Source organism: Oncorhynchus keta, chromosome 35 (genome assembly GCF_023373465.1).
Source record: "Oncorhynchus keta strain PuntledgeMale-10-30-2019 chromosome 35, Oket_V2, whole genome shotgun sequence".
NCBI classification, from domain to species: Eukaryota; Metazoa; Chordata; class Actinopteri; order Salmoniformes; family Salmonidae; genus Oncorhynchus; species Oncorhynchus keta.
The window spans coordinates 82,838,578-82,856,060 of NC_068455.1; the positions used below are offsets into that span (position 1 = coordinate 82,838,578).

General features: G+C 46.5%; 1 protein-coding gene across 1 annotated transcript in view; it reads left to right on the forward strand.

Annotated features, from left to right (window-relative positions):
- Window positions 1-2,599: 2,599 nt before the first annotated feature.
- The window catches only part of tec (tec protein tyrosine kinase), a 66,425-nt gene continuing 51,541 nt past the window's right edge, over window positions 2,600-17,483 (forward strand). Inside the window, exons 1-3 of the mRNA XM_052498192.1 lie at window positions 2,600-2,799; window positions 8,309-8,498; window positions 12,525-12,626. Of these exons, the coding sequence (XP_052354152.1) occupies window positions 8,361-8,498; window positions 12,525-12,626 (240 nt within the window). The 5' untranslated portion in view covers window positions 2,600-2,799; window positions 8,309-8,360. The remainder of the gene's footprint in view (window positions 2,800-8,308; window positions 8,499-12,524; window positions 12,627-17,483) is intronic.

A 17,483-nucleotide genomic window follows, 5' to 3' on the forward strand; every position in this document is an offset into this window, starting at 1 on the left:
GTGATTGTTGTGCAATTTTCTTGTGTTGTGTTTTTACTAGTTTATTTAGTAAATATTTTCTTAACTCTATTTCTTGGAACTGCATTGTTGATTTTTTAAAAATATTTTGAACCTTTATTTAACTAGGAAAGTCAGTCAAGAATAAATTCTTATTTTCACTGAAAGGTGTTGTTATATTCGGCGCATGTGACAAATAAAGTTTAATTGAATTTAACAGATGCAATGCAGATGAAGGAAATTAGATATTGAGATTTAACCGGCTTGAGAGAAAATGAGTAAATAAAAAAAAAACAAGTGTAGTGTGTTTTTTTCCCCAATTCTAATTATCAATATATTAATTAGAAATCAGCCTTTAACTAGATAAATCCTGTTTCTAGTCTATTAGTTACAATGTGTAACCACTGATGTCCCAGGACCAGGAGAGGTAAACCCTGTTGAAGTGTATAATTGTAATACATACATGCAGACACGGCGTCATTCAAAGACAGGAGTTTGATACTCCTGGTATTGGATACGACTGAAAATAATCTGAGACATTCATACCTGAACCGCACCTTTATTTGCCAAGGTAGAGTAGAGTACATGATCAGTGAATATATTAAATGTACAGGCTACAATGTGGGGATCTCATGCAGGGTAATAACTACAGTACATGATCAGTGAATATATTCAAATGTACAGGCTACAATGTGGGGACCTCGTGCATGGTAATAACTACAGTAGATGATCAGTGAATATATTAAATGTACAGGCTACAATGTGGGGATCTCATGCAGGGTAATAACTACAGTACATGATCAGTGAATATATTAAATGTACAGGCTACAATGTGGGGATCTCGTGCATGGTAATAACTACAGTAGATGATCAGTGAATATATTCAAATGTACAGGCTACAATGTGGGGATCTCGTGCAGGGTAATAACTACAGTACATGATCAGTGAATATATTCAAATGTACAGGCTACAATGTGGGGATCTCATGCAGGGTAATAACTACAGTACATGATCAGTGAATATATTAAAATGTACAGGCTACAATGTGGGGATCTCATGCAGGGTAATAACTACAGTACATGATCACTGAATATATTCAAATGTACAGGCAACAATGTGGGGACCTCGTGCATGGTAATAACTACAGTACATGATCAGTGAATATATTAAAATGTACAGGCTACAATGTGGGGATCTCATGCAGGGTAATAACTACAGTACATGATCAGTGAATATATTAAAATGTGCAGGCTACAATGTGGGGATCTCGTGCAGGGTAATAACTACAGTACATGATCAGTGAATATATTAAAATGTGCAGGCTACAATGTGGGGATCTCGTGCAGGGTAATAACTACAGTACATGATCAGTGAATATATTAAAATGTACAGGCTACAATGTGGGGACCTCGTGCATGGTAATAACTACAGTACATGATCAGTGAATATATTCAAATGTACAGGCTACAATGTGGGGATCTCGTGCAGGGTAATAACTACAGTACATGATCAGTGAATATATTCAAATGTACAGGCTACAATGTGGGGATCTCGTGCATGGTAATAACTACAGTACATGATCAGTGAATATATTAAAATGTACAGGCTACAATGTGGGGACCTCGTGCATGGTAATAACTACAGTACATGATCAGTGAATATATTCAAATGTACAGGCTACAATGTGGGGATCTCGTGCAGGGTAATAACTACAGTACATGATCAGTGAATATATTCAAATGTACAGGCTACAATGTGGGGATCTCGTGCATGGTAATAACTACAGTACATGATCAGTGAATATATTCAAATGTACAGGCTACAATGTGGGGACCTCGTGCATGGTAATAACTACATGTATATACGACTTGCATCCTTGGCACAAAGTTATATTATATTCTACTCAATCCATAGGCTTCATTAATGTCATTCAGACTGTTTTGAAGTTGATACAACTGGCTATGATAGCTGAGGTTTATAGCTCGGTTCTGAACTAATATGTATACCAAACGTTTGGGTCAATACACAGATCGGCTTGATAGCTAGATACACATCCGAAGGCAGGTAGTTCTATCCTCCGCTGCACAATAAGCAAGAAAATGGTTATTCTTTACATCCAATGTTTCACAAGACGACAGTCTGGTTTGCTGGTTGTTTCTTAGGAGTCCCTAAAACATGAAACAGACAGAATTACAATGTCAAACTCATGTCACAACACCCATAAAGCTAACCAGCTAACTGGCTAATGTGAACTAGTCAGCCAGCTTGCTAAATAACGATTTTCGTAAATTAACATTATGAAGAAAAAAAACAACACGTATAATCGTATGTCTCTACATTAACTAAGATATTACTTTCAACTATATATATATATATATATATATATATATTTTTTTTTTTGCATTATTTTTTTATGATGTTTTAATAACTTACATTTGCATCTGTCCTAGTATTTTTGTCCGCCATCTTTGTTGAAAAAAGTCTCCAATGTTGGGTCGTATTGCGTCAAATTCGTCATGGCAACAACTCGATATGATTGGTCATCGCTCAGCGGTCGCCGCTGGTGATTTGCATAACGTTCGGAAACGTTTACATTTTTTTTTCGCCTCCTTCGCGCCGTTCAACGGTCCGCGTTGGTCTCCGCGTCTCTTCAATTGAAAATGAATGAGAAGTGGTGTCTCACCGCGCGGCACCGTGTGGAATAGTGTACACTAGGGCAGTCTGTGTCGCTTCCTGGTTATGCTGGTCACATAGTGTAGTCAGTGGAGGCAGAAGAATATCAGTTCACTCTCGGAAGAAAAGGTAAGAGTCATTTCCTATATCATATTGGACATTTAAATTGCGGGTGAAACGACTGGCTACTTTCAGTGCAATAAACGAGATGTCGACACAACCGAGAAATGTTTGTCTGAGTTGCGAGAATAGATATGTAGGCTAGTTACCGGGTTTCTTTCTGGAAGGGAACGGAATCGGCTCCGGAGATCTACTCAAAGTCCATAGAGAAATCACCACCGCGGCAGGTGTGAGTGTGTGTCTTATCGCACTGTGGGTCGCCTACTGCCTATGTCCGCGCGTAAATTATGTTTTATTTGGTCAAAATGTACCACAAATACAAAGTAGTAACATGCCTTTGGACGAGCCTGTACATTGACTGTATAAAGTAGTGCAGTTAAATAAATAGAAGCGGTCAGCATCGAGACTTTAGGAAATAAGTTTGAGGGAGATTCCGTTCACTGAAAGCGCCACACTCACACACGCGTGACCTCGAAGAATTAGATAACTAAAATTAATTTGATCCTCTATTGCCCTTTCTACCACAATATATGCTTGACCTTATTCCAGAAAGCCCACCAGATTCTGAACGTATTCTGAACCTTACAGCCGTATTCTAAAATGGATTAAATGTGTTTTTCCCTCAACAATACCCCATAATGACAAAGCGAAAACAGGTTTTTAGACAAAACTGAAATACCTTATTTACATAGGTATTCAGACCCTTTGCGACGGAGACTCGAAATTGAGCTCCGTTGACATGTTTCTGTCTATATAAAAGGTACCACAGTTGACAGTTCACGTCAGAGCAAAAACCAAGCCATGAGGTCGAAGGAATTGTCTGTAGAGCTCCAACACAGGATTGTGTCGAAGCACAAATCTGGGGGAGGGTACCAAAACATTTTATTGGGGACCTTCGAAGCTGTGGAACAAAATGGCCTCCCATCATTCTTACATGGAAGACGTTTGGAACCATCGAGACTCTCCTTAGATCTGGCCACCCGGCCAAACTGAGCAATCAGGGGAGAAGGGCCTTGGTCAGGGAGGAGACAAAGGTGACAAAAAATGGTCACTTTGACAGAGTTCCTCTGATAGAGATAGGGTAACTTTTTTTTTAGGACAACCATCTCTGCAGCACACCACCAATCAGGCCTTTATGGTAGAGTGTCCAGACGGAAGCCACTCCTCAGTAGAATTCACATGACAGCCCGCTTGGAGTTTGCCAAAAGGCTCCTAAAAGACCCGAGAAGAATCGAGGCTGTAATCGCTGCCAAAGGTGCTTCAACAAAATACTGAGTAAAGGGTCTGAATACTTATGTAAATTAGATGTAATTAAAATATATGTAAATTAGCAATAAATTAAACATAGAATTTTGCTTTGTTATTATGGGGTTTTGTGTGTAAATTTGAGGGAACAATTTAATTCAGTTTAGAACAAGGCTGTAATGGAACAACATGTAGAAAAAGTCAGGGGGGCTGAATACTTTCCGAATGTAATGTATTTAAAGCCAACAGGATGTTCCATTCCCCTGAAAACAAACTAAAAGGATCTACACACACACACACACACACACACACACACACACACACACACACACACACACACACACACACACACACACACACACACACACACACACACACACACACACACACTGTCACGCATGAGTAGGCCAGCATGCAGTACAGTGTATTCTCAGAGGGACTGATTAACTTTGTTTCAGATGCACCTGTTGGCACCTGTTGCATGCTTGTTGAAGTGTGTATGAATTAATGACATTTGGCAACCCGGGATTGAATTGAAACATTAAAAAAATAAATAAAAACTTTTTAAAAATGCACTATTTTATTTATTCCCCTTATTTTTTACCAGGTAAGTTGACTGAGAACACATTTCTAATTTACAGCAACAACCTGGGGAATAGTTACAGGGGAGAGGAGGGGGATGAATGAGCCCATTGTAAACTGGGGATGATTAGGTGACCATTATGGTATGAGGGCCAGATTGGGAATTTAGCCAGGACCCCTACTCTTACAATAAGTGCCATGGGATCTTTAGTGACCACAGAGAGTCAGGACACCCGTTTAACATCCCATCTGAAAGATTGCACCCGAGACCGGGCAATGTCCCCAATCACTTCCCTGGGGCATTAGGAAATATATATATATTTTTTCTGACCAGAGTAAAGAGTTCCTCCTACTGGAGCAACACCACTTCCAGCAGCATCTGGTTTCCCATCCAGGGACAGACCAAGACCAACCCAAGACCAAACAGACCAGGACCAACCCAAGACCAAACTGACCAGGACCAACCCAAGACCAAACTGACCAGGACCAACCCAAGACCAAACTGACCAGGACCAACCCAAGACCAAACTGACCAGGACCAACCCAAGACCAAACTGACCAGGACCAACCCAGGACCAAACTGACCAGGACCAAACTGACCAGGACCAACCCAAGACCAAACTGACCAGGACCAACCCAAGACCAAACTGACCAGGACCAACCCAAGACCAAACTGACCAGGACCAACCCAAGACCAAACTGACCAGGACCAACCCAAGACCAAACTGACCAGGACCAACCCAAGACCAAACTGACCAGGACCAACCCAAAACCAAACTGACCAGGACCAACCCAGGACCAAACTAACCAGGACCAACCCAGGACCAAACTAACCAGGACCAACCCAGGACCAAACTAACCAGGACCAACCCAGGACCAAACTAACCAGGACCAACCCAGGACCAAACTAACCAGGACCAACCCAAGACCAAACTGACCAGGACCAAACTGACCAGGACCAACCCAAGACCAAACTGACCAGGACCAACCCAAGACCAAACTGACCAGGACCAACCCTGCTTAGGCAAGCCAGCAGTGGTATGCTGTTTTTAAAAAATATATATACAGAGCCTTGCGAAAGTATTCGGCCCCCTTGAACTTTGCGACCTTTTGCCACATTTCAGGTCCGAGATACTGTTGTGAAGAAGTTTAAAGCCGGATTTGGATACAAAAAGATTTCCCAAGCTTTAAACATCCCAAGGAGCACTGTGCAAGCGATACTATTGAAATGGAAGGAGTATTAGACCACTGCAAATCTACCAAGACCTGGCCGTCCCTCTAAACTTTCAGCTCATACAAGGAGAAGACTGATCAGAGATGCAGCCAAGAGGCCCATGATAACTCTGGACTGCAGAGATCTACAGCTGAGGTGGGAGAGACTGTCCATAGGACAACAATCAGTCGTATATTGCACAAATCTGGCCTTTATGGAAGAGTGGCAAGAAAGCCATTTCTTAAAGATATCCATAAAAAGTGTAGTTTAAAGTTTGCCACAAGCCACCTGGGAGACACACCAAACATGTGGAAGAAGGTGCTCTGGTCAGATGAAACCAAAATTGAACTTTTTGGCAACAATGCAAAACGTTATGTTTGGCGTAAAAGCAACACAGCTCATCACCCTGAACACACCATCCCCACTGTCAAACATGGTGATGGCAGCATCATGGTTTCGGCCTGCTTTTCTTCAGCAAGGACAGGGAAGATGGTTAAAATTGATGGGAAGATGGATGGAGCCAAATACAGGACCATTCTGGAAGAAAACCTGATGGAGTCTGCAAAAGACCTGAGACTGGGATGGAGATTTGTCTTCCAACAAGACAATGATCCAAAACATAAAGCAAAATCTACAATGGAATGGTTCAAAAATAAACATATTCAGGTGTTAGAATGGCCAAGTCAAAGTCCAGACCTGAATCCAATCGAGAATCTGTGGAAAGAACCGAAAACTGCTGTTCACAAGCTCTCCATCCAACCTCACTGAGCTCGAGCTGTTTTGCAAGGAGGAATGGGCAAAAATGTCAGTCTCTCGATGTGCAAAACTGATAGAGACATACCCCAAGCGACTTACAGCTGTAATCGCAGCAAAAGGTGGTGCTACAAAGTATTAACTTAAGGGGGCTGAATAATTTTGCACACCCAATTTTTCAGTTTTTGATTTGTTAAAAAAGTTTGAAATATCCAATAAATGTCGTTCCACTTCATGATTGTGTCCCACTTGTTGTTGATTCTTCACAAAAAAATACAGTTTTATATCTTTGTTTGAAGCCTGAAATGTGGCAAAGTTCAAGGGGGCCGAATACTTTCGCAAGGCACTGTATTTTACCTTTATTTAACTAGGCAAGTCAATTAAGAACAAATTCTTATTTTCAATGACGGCCTGGGAACAGTGGGGTTAACTGCCTGTTCAGGGGCAGAACGACAGATTTCCAGGCTTTAAAAAAAATGAATAAAAATTCAGCTAACGGGAATACACGATAGACTCAAACATTTCAGTTTCCTCTCATTGCTCAGCCGCTTAAACACCTCTTGGCGCACCGATCCCTTTAGCGGGATCATTTTCCGTCAACATCCGGTGAAGAGCGCCAAATTTGGCAGAGCGCCAAATTCAAATTAAATGACAAAAAATATAAAAATGTTCTTGAAATCACAAGTGCAATATACCAAAACACAGTTTAGCTTGGCGTGTCAGATTTCAAAAAGGCTTTACGGTGAAAGCACACCATGCGATTATGTGAGGATCTCAGCAGACAAAACATTACAAACAGCTAGCAGCAAAGTAAATTCGTCACGAAAGTCATCTTTGGCAGCGATTACAGTCTTGGGTATGACGCTACAAGCTTGGCACACCTGTATTCTTTTTACCCCCCTTTTTCTCCCCAATTTCATGGTATTTTTTTTTTTTTTTTTACCTTTATTTAACTAGGCAAGTCAGTTGCAATTGTTAGTAGTTACTATCTTGTCTCATCGCTACAACTCCCGTACGGGCTCGGGAGCGACGAAGGTCAGAATCCATGCGTCTTCCGAAACACAACCCAACCAAGCTTGCACTGCTTCTTAACACAGCGCGCCGGAAGCCAGCCGCACCAATGTGTTGGAGGAAACACCGTGCACCTGGCGACCTGGTTAGCGTGCACAGCGCCCGGCCCGCCACAGGAGTCTATAGTGCGCGATGAGACAAGGATATCCCTACCGGCCAAACCCTCCCTAACCCGGACGACCATCACTGTCAACTGTGGGACCTTTTTATATAGACAGGTGTGTGCCTTTTCCAAATCATGTCCAATCAATTGAATTTACCACCAGGTGGACTCCAATCAAGTTGTAGAAACATCTCAAGGAAACAGGATGCACCTGAGCTCAATTTTGTTGTACATTTTAATAAATGTGCAAACATTTCTATAAAAAAAACAATGTGGACAAAGTCAAGGGGTCTGAATACTTTCCGAAGGAGGTGATCTGTAAAGGATTTATTGATCTAGTGAGAAGAGAGAGGACTTCTACTGAATGTACCATTTATCAGATCACTTCAAAGCTGATATCACAACCTACCAAAGGGCAAAGTACCTGGGGTTGTTTTCAATCAGATTTAAGCACCTTCATATAGTAGCATTTTGACAACATGCTTGTATTTTATTCTACTATTTTCTATTCTATTCTTTTCTACTATTTTCTATTATATTCTCCGGTCCAGGTGGGTCCAGTCAGTGTTCGATGGCAGAGTGGAGGGAGTGGGCGGGTCCAAGATGAGTGCTGACACGCTATTGGAGGAGACCCTGATCAAGCGGTCTCAGCAGAAGAGGTTGACGTCACCACTGAACTACAAGGAGAGAGTGTTCGTCCTCACCAAGACCAAGCTCTCATACTATGAATTCAGAGTAGAGGTGAGTGTTCGTCCTCACCAAGACCAAGCTCACATACTATGAGTTCAGAGTAGAGGTGAGACTGGCAGACACATACCTTTCCCTGTACGATGGAGGTTGTGTATGGACTGCTCCTATATACTTTATCTCTCCTATCAGACTGCTCCTATATCTTTTAGGTTTCCTGTCTGACTGGGCCCATATCCTGTTAGTCAAACTAGTTTATTTCTTGTTCCTTTTCTACATATGTAGTGTTTTTGAAATGAACACCCATTTGATAACTTGTGTGAATGTGACCAGGTGTGGCTATACACATACACCTCTCTACTGTCCAAAACCTCACCGTGTTCTGTCTCTCTCCTGTCCAAAACCTCACCGTGTTCGGTCTCTCTCCTGTCCAAAACCTCACCGTGTTCTGTCTCTCTCCTCTCCAAAACCTCACTGTGTTCTGTCTCTCTCCTGTCCAAAACCTCACCGTGTTCTGTCTCTCTCCTGTCCAAAACCTCACCGTGTTCTGTCTCTCTCCTGTCCAAAACCTCACTGTGTTTGTCTCTCTCCTCTCCAAAACCTCACTGTGTTCTGTCTCTCTCCTGTCCAAAAACCTCACCGTGTTCTGTCTCTCTCCTCTCCAAAACCTCACCGTGTTCTGTCTCTCCAAAACCTCCTCTCCAAAACCTCACTGTGTTCTGTCTCTCTCCTGTCCAAAACCTCACCGTGTTCTGTCTCTCTCCTCTCCAAAACCTCACTGTGTTCTGTCTCTCTCCTGTCCAAAACCTCACTGTGTTCTGTCTCTCTCCTGTCCAAAACCTCACCGTGTTCTGTCTCTCTCCTCTCCAAAACCTCACTGTGTTCTGTCTCTCTCCTGTCCAAAACCTCACTGTGTTCTGTCTCTCTCCTCTCCAAAACCTCACTGTGTTCTGTCTCTCTCCTGTCCAAAACCTCACTGTGTTGTCTCTCTCCTCTCCAAAACCTCACTGTGTTCTGTCTCTCTCCTCTCCAAAACCTCACTGTGTTGTCTCTCTCCTCTCCAAAACCTCACCGTGTTCTGTCTCTCTCCTGTCCAAACCTCACTGTGTTCTGTCCTTCTGTCTCTCTCCTGTCCAAAACCTCACTGTGTTCTGTCTCTCTCCTGTCCAAAACCTCACCGTGTTCTGTCTCTCTCCTGTCCAAAACCTCACTGTGTTCTGTCTCTCTCCTGTCCAAAACCTCACTGTGTTCTGTCCTTCTGTCTCTCTCCTGTCCAAAACCTCACCGTGTTCTGTCTCTCTCCTGTCCAAAACCTCACCGTGTTCTGTCTCTCTCCTGTCCAAAACCTCACTGTGTTCTGTCTCTCTCCTGTCCAAAACCTCACCGTGTTCTGTCTCTCTCCTGTCCAAAACCTCACCGTGTTCTGTCTCTCTCCTGTCCAAAACCTCACTGTGTTCTGTCTCTCTCCTGTCCAAAACCTCACCGTGTTCTGTCTCTCTCCTGTCCAAAACCTCACTGTGTTCTGTCTCTCTCCTGTCCAAAACCTCACCGTGTTCTGTCTCTCTCCTGTCCAAAACCTCACTGTGTTCTGTCTCTCTCCTGTCCAAAACCTCACTGTGTTCTGTCTCTCTCCTGTCCAAAACCTCACCGTGTTCTGTCTCTCTCCTGTCCAAAACCTCACCGTGTTCTGTCTCTCTCCTGTCCAAAACCTCACTGTGTTCTGTCTCTCTCCTGTCCAAAACCTCACCGTGTTCTGTCTCTCTCCTGTCCAAAACCTCACTGTGTTCTGTCTCTCTCCTGTCCAAAACCTCACCGTGTTCTGTCTCTCTCCTGTCCAAAACCTCACCGTGTTCTGTCTCTCTCCTGTCCAAAACCTCACCGTGTTCTGTCTCTCTCCTGTCCAAAACCTCACCGTGTTCTGTCTCTCTCCTGTCCAAAACCTCACTGTGTTCTGTCTCTCTCCTGTCCAAAACCTCACCGTGTTCTGTCTCTCTCCTCTCCAAAACCTCACCGTGTTCTGTCTCTCTCCTCTCCAAAACCTCACTGTGTTCTGTCTCTCTCCTGTCCAAAACCTCACCGTGTTCTGTCTCTCTCCTGTCCAAAACCTCACCGTGTTCTGTCTCTCTCCTCTCCAAAACCTCACTGTGTTCTGTCTCTCTCCTGTCCAAAACCTCACTGTGTTCTGTCTCTCTCCTGTCCAAAACCTCACCGTGTTCTGTCTCTCTCCTGTCCAAAACCTCACCGTGTTCTGTCTCTCTCCTGTCCAAAACCTCACCGTGTTCTGTCTCTCTCCTGTCCAAAACCTCACCGTGTTCTGTCTCTCTCCTGTCCAAAACCTCACCGTGTTCTGTCTCTCTCCTGTCCAAAACCTCACTGTGTTCTGTCTCTCTCCTGTCCAAAACCTCACCGTGTTCTGTCTCTCTCCTGTCCAAAACCTCACCGTGTTCTGTCTCTCTCCTGTCCAAAACCTCACCGTGTTCTGTCTCTCTCCTGTCCAAAACCTCACCGTGTTCTGTCTCTCTCCTGTCCAAAACCTCACTGTGTTCTGTCTCTCTCCTGTCCAAAACCTCACTGTGTTCTGTCTCTCTCCTGTCCAAAACCTCACTGTGTTCTGTCTCTCTCCTCTCCAAAACCTCACCGTGTTCTGTCTCTCTCCTCTCCAAAACCTCACCGTGTTCTGTCTCTCTCCTCTCCAAAACCTCACTGTGTTCTGTCTCTCTCCTGTCCAAAACCTCACCGTGTTCTGTCTCTCTCCTGTCCAAAACCTCACTGTGTTCTGTCTCTCTCCTGTCCAAAACCTCACCGTGTTCTGTCTCTCTCCTCTCCAAAACCTCACTGTGTTCTGTCTCTCTCCTGTCCAAAACCTCACCGTGTTCTGTCTCTCTCCTCTCCAAAACCTCACTGTGTTCTGTCTCTCTCCTGTCCAAAACCTCACCGTGTTCTGTCTCTCTCCTGTCCAAAACCTCACCGTGTTCTGTCTCTCTCCTGTCCAAAACCTCACCGTGTTCTGTCTCTCTCCTGTCCAAAACCTCACTGTGTTCTGTCTCTCTCCTGTCCAAAACCTCACCGTGTTCTGTCTCTCTCCTGTCCAAAACCTCACCGTGTTCTGTCTCTCTCCTGTCCAAAACCTCACTGTGTTGTCTCTCTCCTCTCCAAAACCTCACTGTGTTCTGTCTCTCTCCTGTCCAAAACCTCACCGTGTTCTGTCTCTCTCCTGTCCAAAACCTCACTGTGTTCTGTCTCTCTCCTCTCCAAAACCTCACTGTGTTCTGTCTCTCTCCTGTCCAAAACCTCACTGTGTTCTGTCTCTCTCCTGTCCAAAACCTCACTGTGTTCTGTCTCTCTCCTCTCCAAAACCTCACTGTGTTCTGTCTCTCTCCTGTCCAAAACCTCACTGTGTTGTCTCTCTCCTCTCCAAAACCTCACTGTGTTCTGTCTCTCTCCTGTCCAAAACCTCACCGTGTTCTGTCTCTCTCCTGTCCAAAACCTCACCGTGTTCTGTCTCTCTCCTGTCCAAAACCTCACTGTGTTCTGTCTCTCTCCTGTCCAAAACCTCACCGTGTTCTGTCTCTCTCCTGTCCAAAACCTCAGTGTTCTGTCTCTCTCCTGTCCAAAACCTCAGTGTTCTGTCTCTCTCCTGTCCAAAACCTCACCGTGTTCTGTCTCTCTCCTGTCCAAAACCTCACTGTGTTCTGTCTCTCTCCTGTCCAAAACCTCACCGTGTTCTGTCTCTCTCCTGTCCAAAACCTCACTGTGTTCTGTCTCTCTCCTGTCCAAAACCTCACTGTGTTCTGTCTCTCTCCTGTCCAAAACCTCACTGTGTTCTGTCTCTCTCCTGTCCAAAACCTCACTGTGTTCTGTCTCTCTCCTGTCCAAAACCTCACTGTGTTCTGTCTCTCTCCTCTCCAAAACCTCACCGTGTTCTGTCTCTCTCCTGTCCAAAACCTCACCGTGTTCTGTCTCTCTCCTGTCCAAAACCTCACCGTGTTCTGTCTCTCTCCTGTCCAAAACCTCACTGTGTTCTGTCTCTCTCCTCTCCAAAACCTCACTGTGTTCTGTCTCTCTGTTCGTTGTTCACAGAAGAGGTTTAAGAAGGGGTCCATCGACCTGCAGAAAGTCAGGTGTGTGGAGATGGTGAAGAATGACGGAGTCATACCCTGTCAGAACAAATATCCCTTCCAGGTGTGGTGCTACATATACTCCTCTACTAGGTGGTGTGTTAATGGTGCCCCCCCCTCCTCCTCCACTAGGTGGTGTGTTAATGGTGCCCCCCCCTCCTCCTCCACTAGGTGGTGTGTTAATGGTGCCCCCCCCTCCTCCTCCACTAGGTGGTGTGTTAATGGTGCCCCCCCTCCTCCTCCACTAGGTGGTGTGTTAATGGTGCCCCCTCCTCCTCCACTAGGTGGTGTGTTAATGGTGCCCCCCTCCTCCTCCACTAGGTGGTGTGTTAATGGTGCCTCTCCCCTCCTCCTCCACTAGGTGGTGTGTTAATGGTGCCCCCTCCTCCTCCACTAGGTGGTGTGTTAATGGTGCCCCCCTCCTCCTCTACTAGGTGGTGTGTTAATGGTGCCCCCTCCTCCTCTACTAGGTGGTGTGTTAATGGTGCCCCCCCCTCCTCCTCCACTAGGTGGTGTGTTAATGGTGCCCCCCCCTCCTCCTCTACTAGGTGGTGTGTTAATGGTCCCCCCCCCCTCTACTAGGTGGTGTGTTAATGGTGCCCCCCCCCCTCCTCCTCTACTAGGTGGTGTGTTAATGGTGCCCCCCCCTCCTCCCACTAGGTGGTGTGTTAATGGTGCCCCCCTCCTCCTCCACTAGGTGGTGTGTTAATGGTGCCCCCCCTCCTCCTCTACTAGGTGGTGTGTTCGTGTACAGTGTTAATGGTCCCCCCTCCTCTACTAGGTGGTGTGTTAGTGTACAGTGTTAATGGTCCCCCCCCTCCTCTACTAGGTGGTGTGTTAGTGTACAGTGTTAATGGTCCCCCTCCTCTACTAGGTGGTGTGTTAGTGTACAGTGTTAATGGTCCCCCCTCCTCCTCTACTAGGTGGTGTGTTAGTGTACAGTGTTAATGGTCCCCCCCCTCCTCTACTAGGTGGTGTGTTAGTGTACAGTGTTAATGGTCCCCCCCCCCCCTCCTCTACTAGGTGGTGTGTTAGTGTACAGTGTTAATGGTCCCCCCTCCTCTACTAGGTGGTGTGTTAGTGTACAGTGTTAATGGTCCCCCCCTCCTCTACTAGGTGGTGTGTTATTGTACAGTGTTAATGGTCCCCCCCTCCTCTACTAGGTGGTGTGTTAGTGTACAGTGTTAATGGTCCCCCCTCCTCTACTAGGTGGTGTGTTAGTGTACAGTGTTAATGGTCCCCCCTCCTCTACTAGGTGGTGTGTTAGTGTACAGTGTTAATGGTCCCCCCTCCTCTACTAGGTGGTGTGTTAGTGTACAGTGTTAATGGTCCCCCCCCTCCTCTACTAGGTGGTGTGTTAGTGTACAGTGTTAATGGTCCCCCTCCTCCTCTACTAGGTGGTGTGTTAGTGTACAGTGTTAATGGTCCCCCTCCCTCCTCTACTAGGTGGTGTGTTAGTGTACAGTGTTAATGGTCCCCCCTCCTCTACTAGGTGGTGTGTTAGTGTTCAGTGTTAATGGTCCCCCCCCTCCTCTACTAGGTGGTGTGTTAGTGTACAGTGTTAATGGTCCCCCTCCCTCCTCTACTAGGTGGTGTGTTAGTGTACAGTGTTAATGGTCCCCCCTCCTCTACTAGGTGGTGTGTTAGTGTACAGTGTTAATGGTCCCCCCTCCTCCTCTACTAGGTGGTGTGTTAATGGTGCCCCCCTCCTCCTCTACTAGGTGGTGTGTTAATGGTCCCCCTCCTCCTCTACTAGGTGGTGTGTTAATGGTCCCCCCTCCTCCTCTACTAGGTGGTGTGTTAATGGTGCCCCCCTCCTCCTCCACTAGGTGGTGTGTTAATGGTCCCCCTCCTCCTCCACTAGGTGGTGTGTTAATGGTGCCCCCTCCTCCTCCACTAGGTGGTGTGTTAATGGTGCCCCCCTCCTCCTCTACTAGGTGGTGTGTTAATGGTGCCCCCCTCCTCCTCTACTAGGTGGTGTGTTAATGGTGCCCCCCTCCTCCTCCACTAGGTGGTGTGTTAATGGTGCCCCCCTCCTCCTCTACTAGGTGGTGTGTTAATGGTCCCCCCTCTACTAGGTGGTGTGTTAATGGTGCCCCCCTCCTCCTCTACTAGGTGGTGTGTTAATGGTGCCCCCCTCCTCCTCCACTAGGTGGTGTGTTAATGGTGCCCCCCTCCTCCTCCACTAGGTGGTGTGTTAATGGTGCCCCCCTCCTCCTCTACTAGGTGGTGTGTTCGTGTACAGTGTTAATGGTCCCCCTCCTCTACTAGGTGGTGTGTTAGTGTACAGTGTTAATGGTCCCCCCTCCTCTACTAGGTGGTGTGTTAGTGTACAGTGTTAATGGTCCCCCCCTCCTCTACTAGGTGGTGTGTTAGTGTACAGTGTTAATGGTCCCCCCTCCTCTACTAGGTGGTGTGTTAGTGTACAGTGTTAATGGTCCCCCTCCTCTACTAGGTGGTGTGTTAGTGTACAGTGTTAATGGTCCCCCCTCCTCTACTAGGTGGTGTGTTAGTGTACAGTGTTAATGGTCCCCCCCTCCTCTACTAGGTGGTGTGTTAGTGTTCAGTGTTAATGGTCCCCCCCTCCTCTACTAGGTGGTGTGTTAGTGTACAGTGTTAATGGTCCCCCTCCTCTACTAGGTGGTGTGTTAGTGTTCAGTGTTAATGGTCCCCCCTCCTCTACTAGGTGGTGTGTTAGTGTACAGTGTTAATGGTCCCCCCTCCTCTACTAGGTGGTGTGTTAGTGTACAGTGTTAATGGTCCCCCCTCCTCTACTAGGTGGTGTGTTAGTGTACAGTGTTAATGGTCCCCCCTCCTCTACTAGGTGGTGTGTTAGTGTACAGTGTTAATGGTCCCCCCTCCTCTACTAGGTGGTGTGTTAGTGTACAGTGTTAATGGTCCCCCCCTCCTCTACTAGGTGGTGTGTTAGTGTACAGTGTTAATGGTCCCCCCTCCTCTACTAGGTGGTGTGTTAGTGTACAGTGTTAATGGTCCCCCCTCCTCCTCTACTAGGTGGTGTGTTAGTGTACAGTGTTAATGGTCCCCCCCCTCCTCTACTAGGTGGTGTGTTAGTGTACAGTGTTAATGGTCCCCCCTCCTCTACTAGGTGGTGTGTTAGTGTACAGTGTTAATGGTCCCCCCCTCCTCTACTAGGTGGTGTGTTAGTGTACAGTGTTAATGGTCCCCCCTCCTCTACTAGGTGGTGTGTTAGTGTACAGTGTTAATGGTCCCCCCTCCTCTACTAGGTGGTGTGTTAGTGTACAGTGTTAATGGTCCCCCCCCTCCTCTACTAGGTGGTGTGTTAGTGTACAGTGTTAATGGTCCCCCCTCCTCTACTAGGTAGTGTGTGTACTAGGTGGTGTGTGTACAGTGTTAATGGTCCCCCCCCTCCTCTACTAGGTGGTGTGTTAGTGTACAGTGTTAGTGTTAATGGTCCCCCCTCCTCTACTAGGTGGTGTGTTAGTGTACAGTGTTAATGGTCCCCCCTCCTCTACTAGGTGGTGTGTTAGTGTACAGTGTTAATGGTCCCCCCTCCTCTACTAGGTGGTGTGTTAGTGTACAGTGTTAATGGTCCCCCCTCCTCTACTAGGTGGTGTGTTAGTGTACAGTGTTAATGGTCCCCCTCCTCTACTAGGTGGTGTGTTAGTGTACAGTGTTAATGGTCCCCCTCCCTCCTCTACTAGGTGGTGTGTTAGTGTACAGTGTTAATGGTCCCCCCTCCTCTACTAGGTGGTGTGTTAGTGTACAGTGTTAATGGTCCCCCCTCCTCTACTAGGTGGTGTGTTAGTGTACAGTGTTAATGGTCCCCCCTCCTCTACTAGGTGGTGTGTTAGTGTTCAGTGTTAATGGTCCCCCCTCCTCTACTAGGTGGTGTGTTAGTGTACAGTGTTAATGGTCCCCCCCCTCCTCTACTAGGTGGTGTGTTAGTGTACAGTGTTAATGTACAGTGTCCCCCCTCCTCTACTAGGTGGTGTGTTAGTGTACAGTGTTAATGGTCCCCCCCCCTCCTCTACTAGGTGGTGTGTTAGGTGGTGTGTACAGTGTTAATGGTCCCCCCTCCTCTACTAGGTGGTGTGTTAGTGTACAGTGTTAATGGTCCCCCCCTCCTCTACTAGGTGGTGTGTTAGTGTACAGTGTTAATGGTCCCCCTCCTCTACTAGGTGGTGTGTTAGTGTTCAGTGTTAATGGTCCCCCCCCCCCCCCTCCTCTACTAGGTGGTGTGTTAGTGTACAGTGTTAATGGTCCCCCTCCTCCTCTACTAGGTGGTGTGTTAGTGTACAGTGTTAATGGTCCCCCCCCCCTCCTCTACTAGGTGGTGTGTTAGTGTACAGTGTTAATGGTCCCCCCTCCTCTACTAGGTGGTGTGTTAGTGTACAGTGTTAATGGTCCCCCCTCCTCTACTAGGTGGTGTGTTAGTGTACAGTGTTAATGGTCCCCCCCCCTCCTCTACTAGGTGGTGTGTTAGTGTACAGTGTTAATGGTCCCCCCTCCTCTACTAGGTGGTGTGTTAGTGTACAGTGTTAATGGTCCCCCCCTCCTCCTCTACTAGGTGGTGTGTTAGTGTACAGTGTTAATGGTCCCCCCCCTCCTCTACTAGGTGGTGTGTTAGTGTACAGTGTTAATGGTCCCCCCTCCTCTACTAGGTGGTGTGTTAGTGTACAGTGTTAATGGTCCCCCTCCTCTACTAGGTGGTGTGTTAGTGTACAGTGTTAATGGTCCCCCCTCCTCTACTAGGTGGTGTGTTAGTGTACAGTGTTAATGGTCCCCCTCCTCTACTAGGTGGTGTGTTAGTGTACAGTGTTAATGGTCCCCCCTCCTCTACTAGGTGGTGTGTTAGTGTACAGTGTTAATGGTCCCCCTCCTCTACTAGGTGGTGTGTTAGTGTACAGTGTTAATGGTCCCCCCCCTCCTCTACTAGGTG